Source organism: Zootermopsis nevadensis, unplaced genomic scaffold (genome assembly GCF_977971745.1).
Source record: "Zootermopsis nevadensis isolate Lab colony 2312 unplaced genomic scaffold, Znev_1.0 Znev_ptg000025l, whole genome shotgun sequence".
Taxonomy (NCBI): domain Eukaryota; kingdom Metazoa; phylum Arthropoda; class Insecta; order Blattodea; family Termopsidae; genus Zootermopsis; species Zootermopsis nevadensis.
The window spans coordinates 7560275-7587042 of record NW_028259157.1 but is presented as its reverse complement, the minus strand read 5'-3'; the positions used below and the strand labels follow the sequence as shown (position 1 = coordinate 7587042).

Below are 26768 nucleotides of genomic sequence, written 5' to 3'. Positions count from 1 at the left end.
GTTACATTTGAGGTGGATGAATCGTATTCAGTGACGAGATTTGGTATTGGCGATGTAGATTCTTCGAGTTCGGCCATAATGGTGTTATAGGAGTAGTGAAACCTCTCCCGCCATCTCTCGACAGTTAAAGCCAACAATTTGTGGCTTTTCACCAACAGAAATTGTACTTTGCTATGGACACATGCTAACAGAAAAAAAGTTTCGTAAATAAAAACCAGCAGAAGAAGAGTTGAACAACCTCAGAACGAATCATGCCACAAAGCTGGGAAGAGGAGAGATCATCTGCACAGTATGTCTAATTGTGTGGAGTGTGGGCTGTCTTGTATCCAGAGGTACCCTGCATTCCGTTACCAGGTTTCACCGCATCAGAACAATAGTTTGGAATCCGGATATTCCGGCGTCCGCTTGTAACTTCGAACACTTATTCTTTCTTGACAAGTTGATAGCTACTTCAGCTGCTCAAGAAATTTCCTGCCTTTATAGAGCTCGAATGTCCATTAGCGTGTTCAGTAAAGCACGTCATTGGGATGTAGCTGTGTTATACCAACTGTGTCCAGGAGGGATTTTAGGTTCTCGCGGCAGTGATTATATAGATGACTGTATTTGGGGCGTTGCGCCGTGTAGCCTGGTTCATCGGGGCGATCGCCCAGATGACGGAGACGAGCAAGCAACTTTGAAACGTCTGTGAACTTCTGCAGCAGTATGTAAAACAAAACGTAATCCTGTTTTGTTTCTTGCGTTCTCATCTCGTATGGGTATATAATATTTTGTAGGCTTTTGTCATTTTGTTGATGTTGGTGTCGATAATTAAGTTACCTGCCTACAAGTTGCGTTTTTGTATGGAGTTGGCTTACGAGAAATCGGAAAGGATACATAATTCAATTCGAAAATCCAGTGGCGTCTTTCCCAGTACCGGAACTGAAGTTATGCACTTGATAAACTGAGCTCAGCATTAGTGTAAATTGGGTGCACTGAAAATTAGTGTCTCGTGTTTTAATTGTAACCCTTGTTAAAACGAAGCATTTTTGTTTTTAATTCATAGTATGAAGTGTTTTGAGATTGTTGCAGCGTTTTGTGGATATTGATCCGTGTCGAAGTGCTAGAAATTACAGCCGTTTTCGTGGAAGTTGCTGTTTGGTTATTTATAATTTTCATTTCGAACACGAACGAGAGATAAAAGTTTCCATGAAGCATTGGTGATTCTGTTATCTTTGCGCGGTACTTAAATCGGGTGTATCCACAATGACTGTGGATAGGAACAACGGTCATGTAGTAATTCAACCTAGTGTATATTTTCATGACGGCATACAAATGGTGTATAACGTTGCAGATGTGTTCGTTCAGTTCATACCCTTTGCACTCGGAACGATTATCGTCACTTTATGATGTATATGGACCATGGTTAACAGTTTGTAGTTGGATATGAAATTTCTCGTCCGTCAGCAATATTAAACTGACCGTTCTGTGGGAACCAAACGTTGTTGATCATTATTCTGACTGGAAACAGCTTCATGGCCTTTTGAATCCAACTTTATGGAAGAGTTCCTCAGAGTTTTAATAAAGCCACACTTCCGCATCCATAGTTATCGGTCACTTCTAAGCACTGGACCCAATAGAGTTGCATACAATCCACATACATTCCCTATCCCGTATTTTTCGTTTTTCGGACATGCAGATAGGCACACTGACATCTAGTAAGGTACTGTTATATCTATGCAATTCTCAATATGTTGACTTTATTCTTAAGATACTTAATCGCAGAAATTGTTGCGTTAATTAGATGGGTGGATAATGGCACGTGTTGAGTAGGTAAAATATAGGAGGGGATCATAACGTCTTTCAGGGAAATATTAGCGATCATCTTGGGTGACTGACAAAAACCACGAACATCGTCAGTCAAGATAGGCCTTCACCCTGCCGAGCCTCAAACACAGGTCTTTTGAAGTTGAGTGTATCTTGGCTTGTAGAGCCGTGTAGTCTGAGAGACGTTGAGTCCGGTAAACTTCAGCAGACAGACGTCCTTGTAGCCACCGCCGTGAAAAACTCGAATCCTAATAATTATTTCCCTTATACGCCGTTGAGAATCGCACGTGTATATGACATTTGTAACTGGGGATCCTCGGCTAAGCTTTGGTGTCGACCAATTTCCGTCTTACCATGTGAACAGAAAAAGTGTGAATGGGGTAAACGGGCTGTTCATATATGCTTGTACCATACCTTAAATAGACCAACGCCGATTCCTTTCGGATCCGTTTCAATTCACAATTATGCCCCCTCTTTTGTCTAAAGGGCATTGACTGTTGACCGAGTGACCGATGGTAGCTATATTTATAACTCTCCATTTTTCCGACGGAGTGCAATAATATGGTAGTTTTTTTTGTGATTCTCTGAGTAAACCTACTGTTTTCTTGAAGAAAGCTTGTCAACATATCTTGGTATTGGAGACGCGTTGTGTTTTGTTTAAGGTACGGACTGGATCTCTATTACTTTGATGAGCTTGAGATTGTATTCATTGTCACAAACTTTTGGAACTAATAAGAAGTGAATACGTGTCATAAAAATGATAATTCATGTAAGATTTGAGGTTTTCACAGCGGTAAGTATGAAGATTTCTGTCTTCGTGATAATTGTTAATGTTTTCAGAGTACATCTGGGCTTGCCCTGGATATCCTTGTAGCTTGTAAGAAAGAATTTGAACCGGCTAGAGCACATCACAGCGCCTTTATAATGTTGTTCGCCCGTCGAGGAGTAGGGGATCCACCGGACATAAAAGAGCTCTACTATACACACACACACAAGATCCTTCTAATACCAGCAGCATTACTTGTAGATCATTGATCGTCTTGATTGGAAATACAATCCAAGATGCTTCCATCCTTTTTGAATGTTTCTCTATGGACTAAGTGTATTCTTCTCGTAAATTGGATAGAACTTATTTTAAATGGCTGTTTGAACATTTCTTGATTAATCTGTTACTTCTCATCTTGACAGCAATATAACTAAGTGACAGGATACACCTACTACGTTTTTTTTTCTGTTCGTAGAGGATGAGTGGAGAGGTTTTATTCTGAGGAGTAAGGGAGAGAGTAATAGTGTTTCAGATTCCATTTTAACAATTTGACGTGAAGAAACTCCTAACTCCGTGGATCATTCTCTCTCAGGTGGTCAAGAAACTCCTCGTTATTTATGGAAACCCACAGGTTCATTGCCGCAACTGGATCCTTTTCTGAGCCAGTTCATTGCAGAGCTCATCACGATACCATATCAGCGTAAGATCTGTTTAAAGCGGGATCTTTCCTTGAGGGTTTCCGGTTAAAATATTGTCTAGCTAGCTCCGTCCGCGTGTAGGTTTCTGTGTGGTAGACGGTAAGTTAAAATATTACGTAGTGCATGATAGCAAGTGTTTCTAGCATTTAATTCGCGCTTTGTCTCCTTGGGATTGCAATTTTGATATTCTTTCTCTCCCTTTTCCGTGTGGTTTCGGGGCTGGAGTTCAGTGTGCAACTTTGGCTTTCGCGTATGAACCGCGTCGAGTGTTAAGAATTTTTCAGCATTTCGGCAAACATTGCAGTTGCCCATCTTAACAGTCTGCCTGTCCTATATAAAGCTTCCAGAAATGCTAAACCATTATATATTCACCTTGAAGATTACCACAACACAGAACAACACGATTATGGATAAATTTCTTGTGCCTCTATGCGAAACCTGGATGTCATTGGTTTAACCTCTATCTAGTTGCCATTGAAGCCATAATATTGGTCATATTGTCTGCTGGCATCGCAGCAAAGTACAAGTTATGTAAAGCGACGTAATGTAATTACCACGAGCTTTCGTGCGTTTGTTCTGTGCTGCTGTTTGACCGGAATTTTAATTTTGTCGGTATTTCTGATGAGCATTAAGTATGCGTTGATTGCAGTAGGCGCAGATTCATCATAGAAACTTTTGTACACAAACAGTTAAGACTACCCACGTTTCGAGTCTCTTTTTTGCCATCTTTTGAAACAGCTAACCCCACCTATAATTAGTATCCTGCTATGTATTTCTGCTGGTATTTGTCATGCAGGTTGATTATATGCGGTCGATACATGGCTCGTAACGTTGTTTGATATGCGCATTCTATTATGTTAAGGAATTTCAAATTTGTTCAAATGAAATTTCTTTTATTGGCCTCTGCACCAGTGAGTTCTGACTTGTATGTAATTTATATGTGATGGTAGACATGCGGATTTATAAGTTGGCGAGACATCATATTGTTATTTTGGAGATTTTTTCTTGTTTTGTTAGATTATTCAGGGCTCATCGAAAGCCGTAGATGACACTTAAGGCTGTACACACCGACAGAGACTGCCGGCAAACATTTCGCATGTAGGTTTCGTCCAGGTTTGGTCCGTGTATTCATTTGTCTGAATATGGTTTTCATTAATGTACGTAGGCCTGTATATCTCCACGACTTGAAATAGACAATGTCGTATTTAACCTCAAAATTTCGCGCCGCTGCATGTTTGTAATTTGCAACATACAAAAAGAATGCGTCACAAAAATGTGGAGATACGTGTAGTATCTGTCAACCTTCCAGATTCCACGTGCCTAGTATTTAATGTTTTCGCACTGAAATGCACGAGTAAATGTACTCTTCGCTCGCTATTATTTTATTTTACATTGCACACGATACATGCCACAGTACGTTTCATATTTTTAGATACCTGTCCTCATCCGACGTCATCAAGGGAAATTACAGAAAATACGATACTTAATGATAAGACCCACTTTCGTTGCTAAGCACACTCCAAATAAATACGACCATAAAATATAAAACTATTATTACCGTATTTATTTCATATATCAAGTCGTAGATATTATATTTCGCTGATATAATATTTAAATTTTTTTGTACAATAAGAATGTAATTGTTTATAGCACTGTGTCGACACGGGGTCTGTCTGAAATGTATTTGTATTGATGTATCATTTATTTATAAGTACTTCTGTTGCAATTTGTATTGTCCCTGTCGTGATCAGATTCTTGAAGATGCTTGTCAGTTTTCTCATTTACCAAATTGTTCTTCATAGCACTGACATCTGTACCAGATTGTGTACTCCTTTACCTTTACCTTGCAGAAATGTGTCTCTATAAGTATGAGTAATTATGTAATTTGTCTGCGACGATAGGACGGGTCCAGTATAATTTTCTTTATTTTCAGGAACAGGTTCCGGCGTGTCCAATGTACTCTTCCCTAACCTGTATAAACCGGAGTTTTAAGTCTATTACTGGAATGTCTGGATAATACCGAGTTACGTTGAGGATGGTTGTCTTCTGGTAAACGTTGACTGACGTTTCAGAGGTGTTTGCTGCCTTCATCGGGGTTTAGACATGGGGACAGGTCGGGCAAGGCAAAACCATGGCCGGAAAAATTCTTGTTTCCTTTCTGATCTGTTCCCTGTTAATGCCGCTGCTGCTGTTATTTTCATTATTTAGGATTCGTGATAGCTCGGTCGGTATTGTAACTAGGTGACACTATGGCTGACCGGGCAGGATTCTTCTCCTCGCCTCAAAGCTGCCGGGCGTGGAGCTCTCTCCCCACTCTTCACACATCTGCTTGGTGCTTAGTTAAGCAGCAGAGACAACCTTACTGTTATAGTAATTAACATAGTTATTAGCTGTTTGTTACCATAGATGTTTAAAATTTACGGTGAATAACAGCGAATGTGAAAGTTGAACCTTTTGAGCATTGCTTCCGTCGAAATTAACGAACTTCATGTAGGAAAAGAAGTGTTTGGAGAATAAGAAAAGATGTTCTAAATGTAAATCGAATGTTTCGGTAGGAACATCACATGATACTTTAATTATCTTAATTTTAATTTTAAATTGTGATTAGATGGACAAGAATAATTAATTAAATATATATTTTCACAATATGACGCAACTATATCATCTTATAATTAATTAAATAATAGGACCCATAAAGATTGTTTTATGACCGTTGTCCTGTAAATAATATTAGGCGGAATATGGAATCGTATGCTAATATTTTGTCCTCCCCCCCCCCCCCCCATTTACTTTCTCAAGCCACCTCATTCACTCCGAGCCAAATTAAGGTTGTCCTTATTATTGCGTGATGTGAAACAAATGCTGCCGCGGCCCGTGTTCTCTGCCTTTCCCTCCCCCCCCCTCCCCCCACTAATGTTACATTAGGGTTTACGCAGCCACACCGTCACCACAACAAAGGGGTGCTAATTAATGGCTAGAATAACAAAGCGCACATCAAAGGTCTGACAATTTTCGCATGTGTAAGCCTGAATAATAAGCTCTGTAATGAATTATTTTGCTTTAGTTCTTAATCCGAAACTAAGGTAACACACGCATTGCAGTAATCCCAGCTACCTCTTTTATGATACGTAAAATTTGTTTTTGGACTTGTCCGTCGTCTAAATTTTAGAGCTGTAACGATTCGGCCACCGTCTTCATTGGGGAGGGCAGAAAGCCGATTTGCCGGGTTGTCTGGCTGAGCGAGCCTCAGACCTGGTCCTGTAGGCACGATTTCTGTTTTCTAGCCCCCCGTTTTATCTGAAACCAGAAATTATAATCTTGCTTCCGAAACGTTGTACTTTCATAATTTAGGCGAAGAACGAATTACAAAAACAAACAAAAAAGTTTTATAGCGCACCGTCGTAAGACGCCTTCGGACTTCTAGTCTGTTTATTCATGGCTTAGTACAACACACTTGAATTGTAAATTTGAAAAAGTTTTCAGTACCACACAAAATTTACAAGATTGACCAGTGCGTCGGGAAATTAAACTCTCTGTGTTCCATTTGCGAGGACTGACAAATCTATAAAGATTTAGAATGAAGTCGGATGAGGTAAATAAAGAAGTAAGAATTACGATAAATGTTAGTTTTCATGTATTTCACTTGCAATTTAAAATCAACTTCGTCTTGAGGCACATAGAAACGGGAATAAACTGACATTTTGCATACATTTAAGGCGATATACGAATGCTATGGTATTCTGTTACAACAGTCAGCCTCGTTCTCGCGTTATATCAAGGCCTTGTTGTAATCGCGTATCCAGTACCCGAAGTCTACATTAGAATTTTTGTTTTCATGAGAGTCATTAATTTTGATTTAATAATATGAAAAAACAGCTGCTTTGACGCTCACACACCGGCATGCCTTCAAGTGAAACGTCCCAAAAATCTGTTCCCGCCGACTCCCTGACTCCATGGAGCAGACTTTTTGATAAGCTAATGGCTGGTCCGGAAATCTCTTACCTTTCATAGATCCCGAGGATTCATCACCATTCTCGTCCGTCACCATGTCTGATGTCCTACGTAAAATATCTCCTTTCCCAGGTTGAGGGACCACCCCGTATCAGCTGTTCTTATTGTATATGTTCGCAGCTGTCCACCCTCAACCCGAGTACGCGCTGTGACCCGGTGACAAAGAGAACGAGGCTCACAGTTGCGGTATCATTTGGCCATCAAACTATAAACCACAATGAGGAACTAATTTATTTTTGTGTTTGCTGTTTTGCTGTTCCGTTCGAGTTATTTTGTTCTCTCTCTCTTGTGTCCTCCCTTTAATTTTCAACTGTTTATTGTGAACTCACGTCAGTAATAAGCGCATATACATATTTATAACAATTGACCTCATATTTATTCACCTCATCCTATTCGCAGTAACACCACAATAAGGTCATCACTCTCATGGCGTGTCTGTCGATCTGACATAGCTGTCCGGCGCCTGACCCCTGACCCCTCACAAGGCAGCAGCCAATCCTCGCCCGTCCGAGGGTACAGGCTACGAAGCGAGCAACCGAGCTCGACATGTCCCCTGAGCGTTGGGACTGAAGCAACAAACATAGCTTTCTGTGTTCTGTTTTCAAAACGCGCGTAGAATGTGTCTCATCGCTAGAAGTATGTGTTGAATTTCGACGAAATTTAGAACTCGCAAATGTTTTACGTGTAGTTTACATCACCCATATTATCCTCGTTACGGGATGAAGTTGACCTGTTTTGTGTCAGAAAATCGTGTAGATGTCCGGAATTCTAGTCTTAGAAAACTGCACTTCTGTCTGTCCGACATGTTTTTATGTTTCATCCATTTTTATTGTAATTGTGTATATCTGTCGATGTTTTGAGTTTTGGCGCCTTGTATACTGGTCCATAGATAACCAACGATTCGGAGAAATCTGCCTTCTCCGTGTTCAGGACTGAAGTCGTTTCTCCGAAGCTAATTTCTCCCGAACGTTCGTATCTTCCGACGAGTCTGCGCGGCGTCACAACCCAGAACAACTACAACACATCTTCACCGCCGTGAGATCCACAGATCTCATCGCATATCAGTTGTTTCTTATCACGTGCCTTGTGTGAAATATGAATTTGTTTCAGGTGCACCGTTCGCAGCGCGTGCCAGAAAGCCAGCCAGAGTGCCCCAAGGTGGCTTTCGCTGGGAACAGGACAGCAGTGCATAGACTTTGAACAAGTGCTGCCGGACCGCATTCCCATCAGCCAGATGACTACAGTAAGACATACTTTTCCATATGTTATATATCTAGACAAGAAGAATGTCTGCTGACATACATTTATGTGTTTCTCCTGCCTGAGGTTTGCTGAGATTCTTTTAGCCCACCGGAGATCCTGATAGTATCATTCGAAATTTCATGTTGTGACCCATTGTTCGGATGAATTATACTCAGAAACTTTCCACTTGTATTCATTATGCCGTCCTGTCCTCATTAATTACGCTTACCGTTAAAAAGGTAGCGATGTTATTTGTCTAAATCATCATCAGAAACAAATATTCGTTGTTTCTTACAAGTTTTCGTGCTGTGGGTATTTTGTTTCGGAACCTGTTAATGAATCTGTGGTCCTAGTACTAATACCGGTCTTGAGGCTAGCGCGGAGAACTTCTGCACGCTGACCAGTGTTGACATGTTTTTGTTTATCAACCAGTCACAAAAAGACAGTGGTCTCTAATAACCATAGTACTTTTCCAGACAGTCAAAGACGTCTCCATGTACTCGACGTTAATTTTCTTTCCGGAAGAGTGCGCAACTAATCTAGGAGTGTAAGAAAATCTTCAACCAATCACATAAGATTACGTGATATGCCACGGACAGCCTATTTCTCAAAAAGTATTACACCATTTTGCAAATATTTTGAACTTGTAGCAAACCTCTAGTGTGGCAGCCGTCTTTACGCCACCCTGACTCAGCAAGTATGGGCTACAACCGAACCACACTCGCAGCACGTCACTGTCTGACCTTGAGAAATAGTGTGACCAAGCCTCAGCAGTGTTGCCAATATTACAACGAAAATATTTCCCTTACTTTTTTAATTCCCGTCGCATTTAAGACAGTGAAATGAGGATATGCGATAAAATAGTTTTTTATATCCAATTTTTCCACACTTTTACTAATCTACGGTTTTATTGTTGTTAAATCGTTTAGTGTTAATGGAAAACTCAGTTTTGTATTTCATTTGTTCTTAATGCAACAGACACCTTCGAGCAGAGTCACTTTTGAGGAGCTTATAGCAACTCGGTTAGTAAGGAAATTACCCGACATTTACGGAACCTTGCCACTGTCTTAACCTGAGTCAGATGAACGTACTTTACAGCCTCCTACCCAACTTCTTTAATGTTCATTTTAGCTTTTCCATATACGCCTAATTATTTCATGTGGTTTACATCTCTTCAGATTTTCAAACCAACATTTTTTGTATTCGCCGCTAACGTGGATACAGTGTATAAGTGAAAAGCGGTAAGCCCTAAGACGCGGAATGGACTAATACACTTGCAGTGAAGAATTAGTGCTAAGACTCCACACGACAGAGTTATAGCTAGTTTTCAGAAGTTTAGAATACAGTATGTGGCGTTTGTGTGTGGCAGTGTTTTACAATGCTTTTATGGCTGGCTCATGTCCAGAGGCTGCTTTCGATTCTTGTAAACCTTAGCCAAAACCGTTTACGGTGGATCTAAAACTGTTTATAGGATCATATGCCATTTTTATTGACTTTTAGTGCTCTTTTACGACAGACATATATATATATAGGATGCCGAGCCCCACCTTCCGGGGTAGTAATTAAAACATGGCCACGATGCTCTGGGATCACTTTGATGAATTTAATGTGAGCCGCGTACAGTAAAAAGATGCCTTTGTGTCGGCAGTCCTAACAGTGTTATAGACTGCCACATACTCTGTGAGATTGAAGTATGCCTTTCAGATCGGAAGTCATCAGAAGAAGTCAGTTTTTGTGGAGTGATGGTTTTAAACACTGCGGGTACGCAGATGACGTGAAACAAAAACTGTTTTATCTTGTCCACCTTCCGTCCCTCCCTTCCTTTCCTTCATAACACCTCCTCCTACTCGTCCTCATTATTGTTATTATTATTACGCTTAGGATGAAATTAAGAAAAAATTAAATTTGGGGAAAACTTTGTACTTTACAATTTAAAATACGTTTTCGCGTCTGCGTCCTAAGAACTTGAAGATTAAAAAGACTGTTGTACGCCATTTTGCTTGCAACTACTTACTGAATATGCGATTAGGGCATCACCAATCAGTAATGCCAAATCTCTTACGTATTCTGTGACTCCAAGACCCATAATTTGTACCCTTCAATCGGGTACTATTAGGGTGATAAAATAGAGGGGGATTAGCAGAGCATATAGCACGCAAGAGTTAGGTGATAAATGCTTGGTCTCGAAATATGAGCAGAAGAGAAGCACTTATAAGATTTAGGCGGAGATGGCAGGATACCATTAAGACGGATCTTGAGATAATGGCGGGAGGGTGTGGAATATGGAGTAGGTTGATTTGCCTCAGGTTATGAACAGTGGCGGTTGTGTATGAACAAACGTTCGTTTGGGTTTCATAAAACGCAATTTCTTGACAAGCTCTATGATTTTAATCTTATCAAGAAGGACTTCGCTCCATAGTTATTATTATTGTCCTGATCGGCACAATTGTACATTGAATGCTTGAAAGGGATATGGAAGTTGGTAGACTATGCACTTAGGCCTTAAATAAGAATCTTGAAGTTCAGTAATAGAATACTAAGGCCCGTAGAAATATTAATATGAAAGGTTAGCTGTCGTAGCGTGACAACGGAGAAGAGGTCCGCTCTGTGGGAGGTCATAGTGATCTCGGATCGTTGCTTGCATGTGGAAAAGAAAACTGAAGTGATTGTTATATTCTTCTTAGCTCTTCTAATGACTCATGACTCAGCATGTTCTTGTCTGTGCCTCTTAGTGCAGTCAGTTAAGATTGATCTTCAGCGCGTTCGCTTTTAGATCAGTTTATAATTTACTAGCGCGGGGCAGAAGTAGACCATGGAATTCTTTCTTTGCTTTTCGGACATCAGGCCCTCAAGCCTGTTCGATACGTAATTAATTACGAAACGATTAATGGGTTGATATTGAGTAGGCTTTCGTGTATGAAGGTGATCGTCCCGTAGCAAGGCTTCTACCTACACAAAATAACAACAGAACTCTTACATATGTGCCTCGAGCGGGAATCGAGCGCTCGTAGTCTGTACACGTCTTTGACAGTTTTCTTCCTTTATTGGCTTTATATTTATTCTGAATGTTTTAAGGGATTCCATTCTTAATAACACACTTTCCTGAAAAACGCAAGAATTTACTAGAACTGTATGTTGCAAAATCTGAGGATTTTTCGACGGCGAGGATGATGTTCTAGGTTTTCGCGACGTGCAGACTGGTAGATGCATCTACCGACCAGTCTGCACGGCGCTCAAACCCAGAACGGCTTCATAAGCCCTATATATCGCGCACTGATTGTCGCAATAGAGCTTAAATTTGAGGTTTTCACAACAATCGCCCTGATTAATGATGGAAGGTATATTTTCTGAGCGTGGATTGGTGGGGGGGGGGGGGGTGAGTTTTTCATGTTTCTGTCGTTCATGCCATTATTTTTCATGAATAACGGCGTTATTGGTAATGTGTCTGTGCTTAATTATAATGAATGGCTTGTATTATCCATGGTTTATTTGACTACACTGTCAGTTGCTCGGATAATATACCGTAGAAAGAAACCTTATTGCTGAATAATGAATTGAGAAGGGTTTGAAATAAAGTGTTCATGGCCTCATTAAAGTAATATCTCGGCATTAGTCTGGAGTGTCTGAAGGAAACCATGAAGCTGCTTGATCAAGATGGCCGCTTTTCATAGCCCTGCTGAGTTAAAGACAGCAGGAGTGTTGACCCTTGTCACCCGGATCGTTCGGTGTTCTGGCAAAGTAGGAGTGTTCTTCCTGTGGGTTATAGGCCACGGTTAAGTTAAGAGACAAATATCTGGTTTGTTTTGTTGTCTTTCCAAAGCCGAATGTGCCGAGATCAGGAATAAAAAGATTTCTCTGCCATTGCATGGGAATGTGTAAGTGAGGATATTATTACTTAATAATCAAACTAGATTTTTAATTCTAAATTTGTTTTGCTTTCAAGAAACAAAATAGACGATCACGAACCAACGTCCGGTCACGTTTTCAATGCGTGACATTTGTACTCTCTGACTTTTGTCAATCTTTTTTTTTATCTTTTTTTTAAGCTTGTAGTAAAAAATTAAGTTGTCATTATTTGCTATCCTAGTTTATCCTTGGATAGCATCGCTGATATTGCAGATACTGTGCTGCTATCTGCAGTGAGTGCGGTAGGACGCTGGTTATTATAGTGTCACGTGAACTCATTGGTAACGAGAAACATGGCGGTTTACTAGTTGTTTGCCATTCAGCATACGAAGCCACTACTATCAGTAAATAGCTATTCTGCAAAGGTTGTAATGGAAGCAATTTATAAAACACACAAACGTATATGAAGCGCTTGGTCTGTTTCAGAGCATATAGGGACATGCAACTCTGTTCTTCCATATGCAATAATTTATCCAGCATTGGTTCTAAGTCTTTATATCATTTGGGAAATACAAAATGTTTCCATTGAATAAGAGCGGTATCCTATCCTGACAAGTTTTCAGTGTTCTGGTGTCCTCTTTCCAGAGATTCATTGCATGAAACTATAGCCTTTGTTACGTTGTGCTTGGATCAGAGTTGGACTTGGAAACACGAGGGGTAATAAAACTGTTTCTAAAGGCTCACACCTAAAACACCTTAATTGTGTTATGCCATTTTTAGCCAGTCTGGATTCGGCGAATGCATTCAGTGTTGACCTAGTGGATTTTGTGTTTTTGTCAGTGTTATTGGTAAGGGTGGAAAATGACGCCAGCTTGCTGCCTCCATCATCAGGGCGAATCGACGTGATGATGGAGGCAGAACGGTCATCTGAAACGTCGTTAAACTTCTACCAGGCTACACGGCGCAAAAACCCAGAAGAAAGCCATCTTCAGACTCACCTCCGTGCAAACCTCAGATCCTACTTATTGAAGATAGCTGTTTACTCACAAACGTTACGTCGCGAACATGCCACAGAATACATACTGTTGGATGAAAGGGCCTTAAATCACCAACGGGAGAGCGGAGAGGTGCATTTTTATCCTGGAAGTGGGTGATCGGGTTGATGCCTCGGCCGTTTTACCACCAGAGGAAGAGCTCCCCGTTAACTGTTGGTCAGGAGACTGGACGACAGTGTCGACCCGGACAGGATTGAGAAAGAGAAAAGACCCGTCCTTGTCGGGAATCGAACCCCGGTTGTCCAGCCCCTAGTCTTTTACACTGACTGAATTAAGGGAAGCTACGATATTTAAATGCCTTTTTTCCTGAAGAAAATTGCTTGGTTTATATTGTGTTAATATTGAACAATTTGCTGAATATAAGCCATGTTGTGAGATTTTGTGTTCTCAACGGCGAGGAATATCAATGTCTGTCTTCTAAGTTGTCGCCGTGTTTATGGAGGCAGCAGTCACCTCTGAAACGTCGCTACACTGCATGGCACAGCAACCCAGAAGACAGCGGTGTTCCCAGCGCACCGGGAGAATATGTCCGTAAAGAGTGAGGTATTAATTCCTTATATAAACTGGCCGTTTGTAAATTTTGCACATCCCTGCGACAGATAGACAGACGGGCATACGTACAGAAAGAGATAGTCAAAGGCCGAGCATAGGATCATCTTGATGGACCAATGACATGACATTTCTAGTCTGGCCGAGTCCAGCAGCGCATCGCATGTATAACCTTCAGCTCAGAGAGCCATTGTTTCAGGTTGGCATTGAGCGATTTCTCCCAAAGCAGTGTGGGACAACAACTAGAAAATATTACATGGACTTGTTTGTGTTCAACATGGGCCACTTAATTTATTACTTCTCCGTGCGGGCGTGTTGTGGCAGCGGCAGATAAACTTGCTGCCTCGCTCCTGGGGCTGCATTCTGTTCTGCACGAACCCTAGGGATTTCAGTTACTTCCATAAATGAGCAGCGAAAGTGATTAATTAGAAGGAAATCTGAAGTGGAGAATCAGAACGATAAGTGGGAATATTTTTGATACTCTGGTCAGATGGTGGTCGCTGATAAATTGTTATTTATAATTTCTTCCCGAAAATGTAGTGACGACAATCATGACAAAAAAGTGACTGCAAGTTTAAAAAAGCACGACGTCAAGGTAAGGGGAAAAAAATAGTCGTGGCCAATCTTATTTTCATATGTTAATTGACAAGGGGTCTGTTTGGCCTTTTGTGAGTACGGTAATGAACCTTCGGCTTCCATAAAAGCTGCGAATTTCTAACCAGCTACCCGAGAACCCCAACGACTGTCCTTCGTGGAGATATGTAGTTTAGTTAAATATGTTTGGTCTCGGAGAAAAACATATGCTAGTGCCATTTTGCCGACAACAAATTTTGTTGTAATCTCGTTAACCACTACCATATCATGAGGAGCTATTCGTAGCGTTACCAAGGCAGAAATGCTATGTCCAAAAGAAAGATACGTCTTCGTTAATTTGGCGAATTTGTTTCTACTACAAAAGTGTGTCGTCTAATAGAGTAGTGGTGAATGAACAGCGGGCTAAATATTGGAAACAGTTTGACAAGAAGCAGAAAGAACATCCCCCGTACCGTTTATTCAAGCGTCGTATTTTGCACGTGACACCAAAGCAATTGCATTTCGCGTCATACATCTAAAGGCGATCTGACCTCCATTGCCTGATCACATCCAACGATATTTTACAATATCTCTTACAGTTCCACCATGCTAACATCGACAGTGAGATTTCAATTGTCTAATGACGACTTTCGAAATGTTTCTGGGACGAATTTCTGGCCTGATTTGTTGACAGGTTCTCCCGAGGGAAAGCCAGAATTTCTTATGCTTCAATACGCCATAGGAAGTATCTTTCAAATACTTCTGATTGGTCATTCGTAATCATGTTTATTCATTACGTGTCCAGTTACTGTAAAATTACACTTAAATAGAATTTTATCCAGGAAACACGAGAAAAATAATGTCAAATACTATATTCGAGGCGAATCTGTGCGCTGGTGAGATCGTGGAAAAACATGGGCAACTTCCTGGCCGAGATTTGAACCAGGAACATCTCAGCAGGAGTGTTTACTGCTCGACCGCAACTTCCGGCTTCTTCCATAATTTCCGTCTCTTTCTTCTTCACCTCCTACTTAGGAGGTTACGATGGGCTGGACATGTAGACTGGGAGGAAATAGATGCTTACAGAATTTCGGTCTTCGATATTGGAAGGCAAGGGAGATGGCATAACACAAATATTTGGGGGAGGGGGGTTGTTTGAAAAATGAAAAAAAAAACGGGTGGAACTGGTTTAGGATCATGTCCGATGGCTTCCGAAGAAATCGGTTTTGAACGTTTTGATTATATTACCCGATTAAAATATTTGTATAGTGGAAAGTTTTCAAATGCACATGTTTTGAGTGTGCTTCTTTTAAAATTTTCGGGAGTCGTTTATATAAAGCACATTGTAACATCGATACGCGAAAGACAGTGAATTATGGTTGCAGAAACTCTACACATTGCAATAAGAAAATAAATGATTCTATTAATTACTTGGCAACAGACGAATCTAGCAGCTCGAAATGCTACAATTGTGAATCAGAGAAATTTGAATAGTGAATTGGTAGTTCTGCGTTGGGCAGTGGTAACTGTTATTCACAATAGAACAAACGCCCCAATGAATGCGTTGTGAAAGCAGGACGCTGAAAAGACTTTTGTGTCCTAATGCTAAGCGGAGAATGTGGAGGCCATGTAATGACTGTAACGCGTATCATTGTTTCAAAGTTCAAATTCAAACCCAAAACTTTTTTTGTCATTTCCTCACCTGTGTACTTATTTCTCTACAATTATTGGTCCAGTTGTACAGGTGGACGCATAGTAACATACAAAATGAAGGTAGTGACTGCAGATGGAGGCAATGTGTTTTTCCGAAACGTCGGTATCACTGCGTCACACAGAAACCGATGTCGCCATATTTACCACCGTGAGAACTATCGTATTTGATTGGAGATTTCATTTTCTCGCGGCGACGAGTGTGGAGATGTCTGTCTTCTGAGATGATCTACCGCTCTGATGATGGAGGCAGAAAGCACCTATGTAATGTCGGTAAAAATTCTACTAGACTACACGGCGCTACAACCCAGAAGACCTCCTCCTCTTTCGTGGCTCTACGGTCCTCTTGAGGACCTTGGCCTCCGGCTTTTCAACTGGTTTTGTTTTTACGGTGTGGGGTAGTTGGCCCTACGCCCAACCCTCAACCTGAGACAACTCGCAAGACAGCCATCTTATTTCTCCGCCTTGTTTTTCTTCCTTTAAGGACGTACAGTTTAATGACACACTGCTTCCTAAGTGGTTTACCTTCATTGTAAAATGGAATCGTTTAATTACTGCTTTCGTTCCCGAATTAAGTTCAAGGATGTGTAAAGGAACTTTAGCTGAACTTAGAGTCCTCTTCCACCAGAAGTTCCTTGTCAGTATAAGGATTCCCTGAAGTGGCACACCTGTAAATGGAATTGTTACCTCATCCTGAAGGCGCTATCGAGCGATGCTGTCTGCATGTAGTCTGAACCGAGCAGGTGTTGGGGGGGTCAGTCATTAGTGCGAAGACAGACTTCGGTCGGAAGTTGGTGGATGATCGTGGAGTTGTGCAAGGGAAAGAGTTCACCCATCCGGAAGTAAATCCGTCAACAGACCCAAGAGGATAAGTAGTATGATGTTTCCTCCACGGCCGAACACCCTCTTTTTTCTTTGCGAGGGTCGATGGAGATCCTACTGCATAACGCTTTTGGTAATACGCAATTGTTTGGAAACCGCAGTTCATGTTATTATGCATGGATTTCGTGTTATTTCGGTTTTCTTTCCACACTTTCCTTTTCCTTTCTTCTTCCTTTATTTTGTTTGTTTCTCCTTCTTATTTTCTACCCCTCTAATTTTTATATTTTCTTACGATTTTGATTCGTTTCTTATTCGTGTGATTCATTGTGTTTTTCTGTCTCTGTGCTTGAAGAACGCTTCGTTTCTGGCGAACTGATACGTTAAAGCCGAAATAGTACAACTCGAACAGTCCCACATCTGCCCTGATGGACGCCATTTTCGAATTCTTTTCCGTTCATGAGAAGTTTTTGGGCTTTTAATTCACGGGGGCAAATTTCCCTGAGTTGGTTCCAGTAAGCTTTGCACTTCTTTCGTAAAATAATTCATCCCCTCGGGCTACATCGAGCTTCGATTACAAATAGACCATCGAATAAGAAATAGTGCCGATGTACAAACCTTTCTTCACTGGCAATTGGATGATTTAAAGCAAAGTGGTTTTTCCTCAGTAAACATTTGCTTGGAAAATCGTTACTGGACCGGATACCGGATGATATTACGATTATCGGCATATAGTCGGACTATTTTCTTTTGCGTATGAGCGACTGCGTACCTCGACTTCAGACTGACTTAACAACTTAGAACGAGAAAGTATTAGACTTCAGCTTTCATGGTTTTGTCTATATTGCTTGTGATGCTCTAACACAGTGGTATTCAACCTGGGGTACGCGAAGACATCTTCCGGGGTACGTGAAATTTAAAAAAATATATATATTATTTTATGATAAACACTGAATAATCAATAATGTAATTTATTTAATTTATTTTAGATGTAGATTATATACTATGTATAACTTGAATTATACACCAACAACTTTGGGGGTTCAAAGTTGAAGAGAAATTATATCTGGGGGTACGCGAACAAAAAAGGTTGAATACCACTGCTCTAACACACGTGCAGATGCATGTATGCGTATATACAATTGCAGACAAGTCGGGGGCGCTTGAACTAAGCAAGCAACGTTGCGTCTGTGAAGCGCTTACGTCTGCCCAAAATTAAAATCTGTGGGCGTGTAGAGCAGAGAAAGTATACCCATGGTTTTACTCCTCTCTCTTCTTTGTAATGACGAACTCGAAAGCAAAATTTCCCAGTCACAAAAAAAAAATCATCACTGTGCCCCCAACAATTGAGATCAATGAAAGTTAATTTTGCTGTCTGGATGAACTTTCGGTTTAATATTCTGTGCCGTTCACTGATTTTTTTTTAAATTTGTAATGAAACGCTGGTTATAGCAGTGAATGTACACAAAGGTTAAAATACATTCATTATATAAAATTACAAGCATGCGAGTTAGTCTACACACAAGAGGGCGAAAGACACGGCCGTTCCTGCGGGGAAGAGGGGGAAAAAATTGAATCTCCGATAAAGAGAAGTGAATTTGATTAAATGGCGCATTCGTTCGTTGTATTAAAAGATTAATGAAAATCGCGCATGCTAATTCAGTAACATGGATTTAATTACTGCCCACCTGAACTTTACACTGTTCCTTGTTTAGCAGAAACTTATTATCAGAGTTATATCAGATCTTTCCTTAAGCCTGTATCATGTTAGTGGTTGAGCGAGAGTTTTACACAAGTGTCCCATGGCGTAGAGAGGGGTCGATAAAATTATCGCAGCTGAGAAAATGCGTAGTACTTAATCTTCCATGGTGCACAAGTCACAACTCGACGCACGCGTGTGACAGATGTTATGCAGTTAATATCGCGAGAAGTTTGATACAGCACGCAGGCATGTAGCGTGTAAGCAGTCGAGGTTTGGCTAACATCTTAGCTTTGAAGGTCATATAACCCCCTCCTTTCCTCAAACATATACTATATCGCGTCTCTTCTAATTGCGCCTGCGCAAACACAGGAAATATATGCCTCAAGCAGCTGGCCAACGTCTGTGATGGACTGGTTGTAGCTGACTAACGGTGTACTTTATCTAATCGGTTCTGCTCTGTTCCGGTGTTATGGAGTACCACTGAACCGCGAAAGTGTGGCTTCTTGTCTTTTTTTTAACGTGTTAGCGGGGCTAGGGCAGTTGACGTGAACGTACCACCCCTTCTGTATCGGTTTAAACGTCACCGGAGACGCGAAGTTGGGGTAGTTCAGCGGACGAAGTATAGACAGAAGCCCCCTGTTACTTAATTTGAATGAACCATGCTACTTGTGGTTAAATATTTAGATTTAGATAGATTTGTTATAGTGATAGCTCATTGATCCCCTTCATGTTACACGAGCCCTGAAGTTATGATCTTTTGACTGATTTACTAATAAATTTCTCGAAACATTAGATTCCTACGTCATTGTCTAACGACGTTTTCCATTCTTCAAGTGTCAGTGACCTGCAGGCATTTTTATTGACAGACTGGACGTCCGGGTAAACGAAGAAATTTAATTGCCTGGTAGGGCTCAGCAACGGCTATTTCATGCTTCTGATGTCATGGAAAACGTGCCACATGCTAATTTGTCCACGACGAACACCACCCGGGTCAGTGGCCTGGAACCACCTGAACTATGGCACTTTTTATTTGTTAATAATTGTTAATATGCAAAAGTCGTATACAATGCTGACGTGTGAAATCGTTGTGTGCATACATTTCTGTGACGAGTCATTGAAAAGCGAGATTCCCAACAGAATTTAATGTTAATAAAAGAGGTAATTATCCCCAAACTCCCCTTTTATTCCCCTCGTCATCTTCTTTAGATGCTGGTCTGATATCAACATGTAGTGTAGGATTTATATTTTTATTTTTATTTTCGAATTTTGTTTCAGTATTATCTGAACCATTAAGCCCCTAAGTGGAAATTTTAGTCTAAAGATACATAATTGCTGTTTTCGATTCAGTAAGGCTAGAGCAGTAATTTAATGCATGCAATTAATGTTTGACTTGTAAATGAACAGCTACTACCTTTCTCTTGCCTGCAACGTGTGGGATAATAGATAAGAAAATTTACCGTAATTTTAATGTTACATTTATTGATTTAACTTGTAGCGAGGTCCCTGTCGTGGCAGTTAGCATATGGCACAATAGAGCAGTGGTATTCAACCTGGGATACGCGTACCCCCGGGGTACGCGAAGACATCTTAGGGGGTACGTGAGATTTAAAAAAAAATATTATTTTATGATAGTCACTGAATAATCAGTAATGTAATTTATGTAATTTATTTTAGATGTAGATTATATACTATGTATAACTTGAATTATACACCAACTTTGGGGGTACAAAGTTGAATAGAAATTATATCTGGGGGCACGCGAACAAAGAGAGTTTGAATACCACTGCAATAGAGGACTCTTTGAGAGCTGGTAGCAGAAATAGTACTTTGCAGGAAATACCAGCTGTTAATTTCTAATGTTTTTTTAATTTAATTGGTTACAGTAATCTTGAGTTTTTAACGAAGGTTGTATCGGCGGAAGGTACCCGGTTGAAATCACTGTCCTTGGTGAGCCTTTCGTGGTTCTGCCTAGTGCTTAATTGGAATCGTGCGTAGGTGAGGATTCAGAACAACACGGTTCGATTGTGCATGAGGCAGGTTACCATCGCTTTCGTAAGCGAATTAGCGTGCTCTTAAATTAAGCCGCCATTCGGTTACAACATAGAAAATTATTTTGTCAGTTGATTGATTGTCTCTTAAACTATATTTCAGCATAGATTTTTGCTTTGAATATGGTCACGAATGAGTATTTGGGATTTAGAAGGATAATTTGGCCTCTTTCAAAGGTATGGGCCATTAATGCACTTGCGGAGACAGGAACCCCGTAAATCTCTTTATTGAGGTATTCCAGATCAAAGTGAAACTGAACAGTGCAGGTCTGGCCAGACATATACATCAGTCTACTCTGAGGGAAGTTCTGAATTATATCCCACATTCGCTTATGCTGAATAAATTTAGCATTTTTAGTTTCTCCAGACGAATTCTGAGGTGAATTAAAACGTTTTTGCTTCGTTCTTTCTGATTAGTTTTCCTCAGTTGTCCTAATATTCATCCTCCTTCCTTAGGCTTCAGAGAAAAATAGCGATATTAATAATATAGAAATAAATGTAATAAAATCTGATTGATCCCTTGGCCTGCGTGTTCTATACCAGTGGTATTTAGCCTGGAGTACGCGTACCCCCAGGGGTACGCGAAGACATCTTAGGGGGTACGTGAAATTTTAAAAAAAATATCATAAACACTGAATAATCAGTAATGTAATTTATTTAATTTATTTTAGATGTAGATTATATACTATATATAAATTGAATTATACACCAACAACTTTGGCGGTAAAAAGTTGAAGAGAAATTATATCTGGGGGTACGCGAAAAAAAAGGTTGAATACCACTGTTCTATACGGCGGTGCAAATATAACACTTTATAGCTGAAGTATGCAGATGGTGTTCGCTTGTTTGTAAAAAAAAAAGTGGATAATTTGTAATGTCAACTCCTAAGTGCGTCTTCATTCCCCAAACACAGAAATACACGAGGCAAGAGTTAAAACATCAGACACGACTTTCCCATGTCCCTTATTAAACCGTGTTTACGTAATGATAAAGGATGTAATAATAGATTTCGTACTTTCTCTTCCCCTAAAGTACGCGAAATGAGTATGTATGGCTTTTGTTATTGTTCCCATATGCGCACGTATGTCGCGAGGATACAGCTGCTGAAAGTGAACCGTTTCCAAGGGTGGTAAAAGCCTTTTCTCTTTAAAAACCAGAAACCTCGTGTTCATTATCAGTCGAATTATACCAACAAACGCCTCTGTAACTCTCAGCGCTAGTGGATATAATCGATTAGGATCGTTCGTGTTCTTTGGAGCTGCAGGCTATACGCCCATGAGCCAAATAGGTGTTTGCATGATGCATCGGAAGACCTAGGTGTGTATGGGAGGATAATATTAAAATGACGTAATGAAATTGGATAGGGGCCTGTGGCGGTTGTAGACTCGTTGGTATATGTTCAAACGTTTTGAAGAAGTAGCTCTGAAGATGGAGACGGTATGTTTCTCAGAAATGTTTGAATCTGTCTACGGCGTCGCAACCCATAACATCGCCATTTGTACATTGTTTCGTATCTGGTTATATTGTTTAAATTAACGTGATATTAATTTTCCTTTAACGAAATTTCTGTCTGTGGAACACTTCCAAGGAATGTGTTCAAAGTTTGTGTAGGTGCAGGTAAGCAAATAAGAAGCTACACAAATATTTCTTGTTACTTCCAACGTTCTAATTTCGCGTATGTAGAATTTTTCGAAGCAAAGACGAAAATTTGTTTGCAGTGACACGCGTCAACAGAATAACGTTATTCCGACCTTAATGTAAACTTGACATTGGCAACGTGTATTAAGTTTCACCCCTGTTCTCTGCGCTGTGGACAGAAAAGGTTTCCTAGTGGGGCGGTACATTACCCTGAATCATGTGCTACATGCCTCGTGGACACTTGATCTAATTACTTGCAATGTCCTCCCCTCTTGAGCAGCCCTCCAGTATAGCGGGGGGGTCAACCTCGACTTGGGTGAGCCATAATTGTACTCGACTCCAACTTTCAGACCTCGTATTATGGTTTCTTCTTATACTGTCTGTTTTAGTAGTATCATTATATTTCTAGTTTTAGTTACTACATAAGGCATATCACAGTTTACAGTTCCCCAAAAATTATTTCAAAAATTTAAGTGCGTGGAGTTGTAACATACTAAACAATTGCTCGCCAGATCTTATTTATAAACACATTTTTATTGAAAAGTGTAACAAAGCAACACAAATATGAGTCATTTTTTTTGTCTTTGCTTAAGTACGAAGCCTTCGAAGCGTTAAGGCGTAAACTTTGTCTTATTGCGTTATAAAGTCCATGCGCTTAGTAAGCGTTGTTTTCAAAAACCAACATATAGAAATTAAAATTATATAATTTTGCGTGCAAAAAATTAAAATTATTATTTGTCTTTGCTTCGTATTTTATTAGCGTTGTATATTTTTATTCGTGTTTGTCTATGATAGGCTCTTTGCTATTGGCAAACACTGTAGTAAAAGGTTGGATTTGAATTAAACAATGCAATCTCAGATATTTTATAGAAGCATGAAGCAAAATAACATACTCACGAAGCCCGTGAGTGATCTTAACCTGGACCAGGTGTTATAAATGTAGTATATGGAACTTCAAAGTATTCATTTCGTTGTTTTGTGCAGAAAGGCAATGAATATTACATTGGGTAATACACCGCCTCTAGGCCCGTATATTCCCACGTGATATTCGGAGTTTTCAGTACCTCATGCACACGAAAAAGTAGCCTATACACATCAAGTGCGCTTTGGTTATCCTCAAAGCCCCCAGCTCCCAGAAGTCCATATAACTACTATAAGCTGCCACCGGTCTGAGAATTTGGGAATTAGGGACTGCCATGGTACAGTTCCTGGCCGACCACCGTCAGCTACAACAAAAGACTAGGCCCATTCCCCTCTGCTACATTCTTTGGCCACGGCTTCAGTTCGGTTGCGAGCTAATTGTTATTCAGACTGACTGGTCTGGCGTCGTCCTCTAATGGGATTTATTTTGAGTGTGTGAGTTAGCGTGTGGGTTGGTGAGTGCGTAAGTTAGTTAAATGTGTCACTGTATGCGACTGGGTGTATCATTCTGTCTGGGTGAGTGTCAGTATGGGTTTGGGTGTGAGCAGATGGATGAATTGGTGCCTTAGTGAGCGATAGATGAATGAATGAGTGTGTCATTGTGTGTTAGTACACTGTGCACTGTTTAGGTTCGCCCATTCGAGCCAGTATCTCCCCGCTCTGCTCAGTGGTGCCACCCTCAGTCATACACTAGCTATTTATCTTCCTCGTTCTCTCGAACCCAACCCCTGTTTCCCTTCAATTTAAATATAACGTGAAACGTGAGCCTGTCTGTATGGTGTCATGTTAACAAGATATTAATAAAGTTAATGGCTTATGCTTTGTATGGAACGAAATAAAATACTTTAACCCATCATTACACATGTACACGAAATGTGTATGTTTCCAGTTCATTTTGAAATAGGATATAGAATATAAGCTTCGGAGTGGAGTGGGATATGACAGTAGAAATTGATCTCTCCAAATATCCGAGTTCTTCTCTGAGTGTCTGATACCGACTCAGCAACTTTTCTATTGTAATTGAGGCTTTCGCACAGAATCTAATGTAAACCATGCTTTTGGGTGATTGCACTGCATAGGAGTAGACTGTATGATCGACGTTTCGGAGTTCCCGTGTCCAACTTCAGGATGAAATGAGCACCCAATGGCAGCTTCTGAAAATATCGGCTGTGACCTACTTGAGGCACTGTCCTTTCGTTTATCTGGCGACAGTTCGGAGAACAGGATAAATTTCAATATACGAACTTGTGACCTTACGAATATGAAGCAGGACATACTTCGTCACCACTCTCATCATTTAAGGGTCTTGTAGGTTTTGTTAGCCTGCTTAGTAAAGCCCGGGCTAATTATTTTGTGTTTGATGATTAAAGGGGCTTAAGCCTAGCGTAATTTCCATTGACTTAAGCCCTTCTTGCCGAACAACAAAGAGTTTTCATGTGGAATTACTAATTGTCCGTATTTCTGTTATTTGCGTTGTTGAATCTGGCATAGTTTCTATCAGATAGCACGTAATTCAGAGCTGTCGCTTTGCGTAATGACTTGAAGCAGGCACAAAAGGAAGCCCTGAAAGAACGTACTATAAAAACAGACTCGTAGGCCTACATGTTATCCAGATTTCGTTAATGTATCCTTTGAGAGAATCAACAGATCTAAGATGGGGTCTTATTCATTTGTGTAGTCTTAACGCAGCAGTGCTCTTCAGAAACCGAGAGACGTTCAGCTGGCCAAAGAATCCTTGAAATTGTAAATCGAAGAGCCCGTCATTGGACCCTGTCACCATGCATTTGTATCCAGTCCACATCCCATATCTTGAGCTCTATTTTGCAGTAATGTTATCTTAGTGTCTACGCCAAGGTATTCTGACTGGTTTCTTCGTGTCCGTCTTTTCGACAAAGATTTTTGTATGCATTTTTCGTTTGCCAAATCCATGCTACATGTCTCGTTCAGCTCACCCTCCCAGATTTGATCATCCTAATGTTTTGTAGTGGAGACTGAAAATTAGGAAGCTACTCACTGTGTATTTATCCCCAGTTAAATTATCTTCGTTTTGTCCGAATATCTTCAGCACTTTGTATGGAACGCTGGAGATGGGAACTGGTCCACAAGACATGCGCAGAAGGTAGTTCACATGCCTTAAGATTTTTTTTTTGTCCGTGTGTAATTCGTGCACTGGAGCCGTTCTGCCCATCCCGCTAGCTGTCACAACAGAAATATCGGCGACGCATCCACGCAGGTTCAAGGTCGACGAGGTTTTTCGGGCGAGCGATGCCTGTCTTTTGCGCAAGTGCTTTGTCGAATCTTCGGTTACGACACAGTCGTAAACAGCGCTATTTTTTTATAGATACAGATACCACAAGACAACTGTAGTACAGGGGCACCTGTGATCTGCTGGCAAGGCTCTGTCAGCCCGGAAAGACCTCGATGTCGAGCACAGTCGAATTTTGAGAGTGGTTTCTCTTTATGCGTCTGATAAAATCAAAACTTTGTGTGGGCGTATGTGGGATACAGTACCAGGGCCCATCGCGGTAGAGGACCACAAACTCAATGAGAAAATGATTGAGGGTTTACAAATTAAAGTCGAGAAATAGTGTATTTCAAACATGAAGGTCGGAACTGGTGCTCAGATAAGGTTGCGGCACATTTCTTTACGTCGAACTTTTTATTAAACATTCTTCCTTGCTTTTTGTAATTCTACAGACCTTTGTGTTTAAAGCAGGCACTTCAGAAAGTTGTTCTTTTATAAAACATATAAAACTATTCTTTAATACTTTGAACATTTAACTCAAGTTAGCCGCAAGTTCTAAAAACAAGTGTATCGAATGCAACTTCATGAAATTTTCGAGATCCCTAAGAAAGACTTGAAAAAGAAGAAGTTCGAAGTAACGATCGCCATCTGGACTGTTGAAGGCATTAACCACATTCCTCTGGTATCATAAAGTACGCAGTTGTACCAAGGTAGAACGGTTATTAAATCACGTTACATCCGCGTGAGAATTGCAGAATTGCTTGCCCGATCTTTGTGAATCTCTAAAACTTGAATACGTTTTAATTACACAACTTATGTATTTTTCGAAGACAATGTTGGGTCTTCTCGTTTGTAACCCCATGTGGGCTTGTAGGGAGAGACCAACATTTCGGAGGAACATACTAAGTCCGATGTCTATGAAGTGAGCTTTGCTTAGTATAAACGAAATATTTCGTTCTTAAAATTGAAAAAGTTAGTACCATGACATGATACGAACGGAAGAGAGAACATCAAAGCTTTCATCCCACACACCATTACCCTTAACAAATCTAGTGTTTCCTTGCATCACGCCAATATCAGTCCTTCCTTTCTCGAGGCAACTTGACAATTACATCACGGGCCATAGCAGTGTAACATGGTAA

At 40.5% G+C, this 26768-nt stretch overlaps 1 protein-coding gene across 12 annotated transcripts in view; it reads left to right on the top strand.

Moving 5' to 3' along the window:
* The window catches only part of PlexB (plexin B), a 362229-nt gene that overhangs the window by 292688 nt on the left and 42773 nt on the right, over window positions 1–26768 (top strand). For all 12 annotated transcript variants that reach the window (XM_087356028.1, XM_087356034.1, XM_087356031.1 and 9 more), the window contains exon 6: window positions 8389–8521. In XM_087356028.1, coding sequence (XP_087212154.1) covers window positions 8389–8521 — 133 coding nt within the window. The remainder of the gene's footprint in view (window positions 1–8388; window positions 8522–26768) is intronic.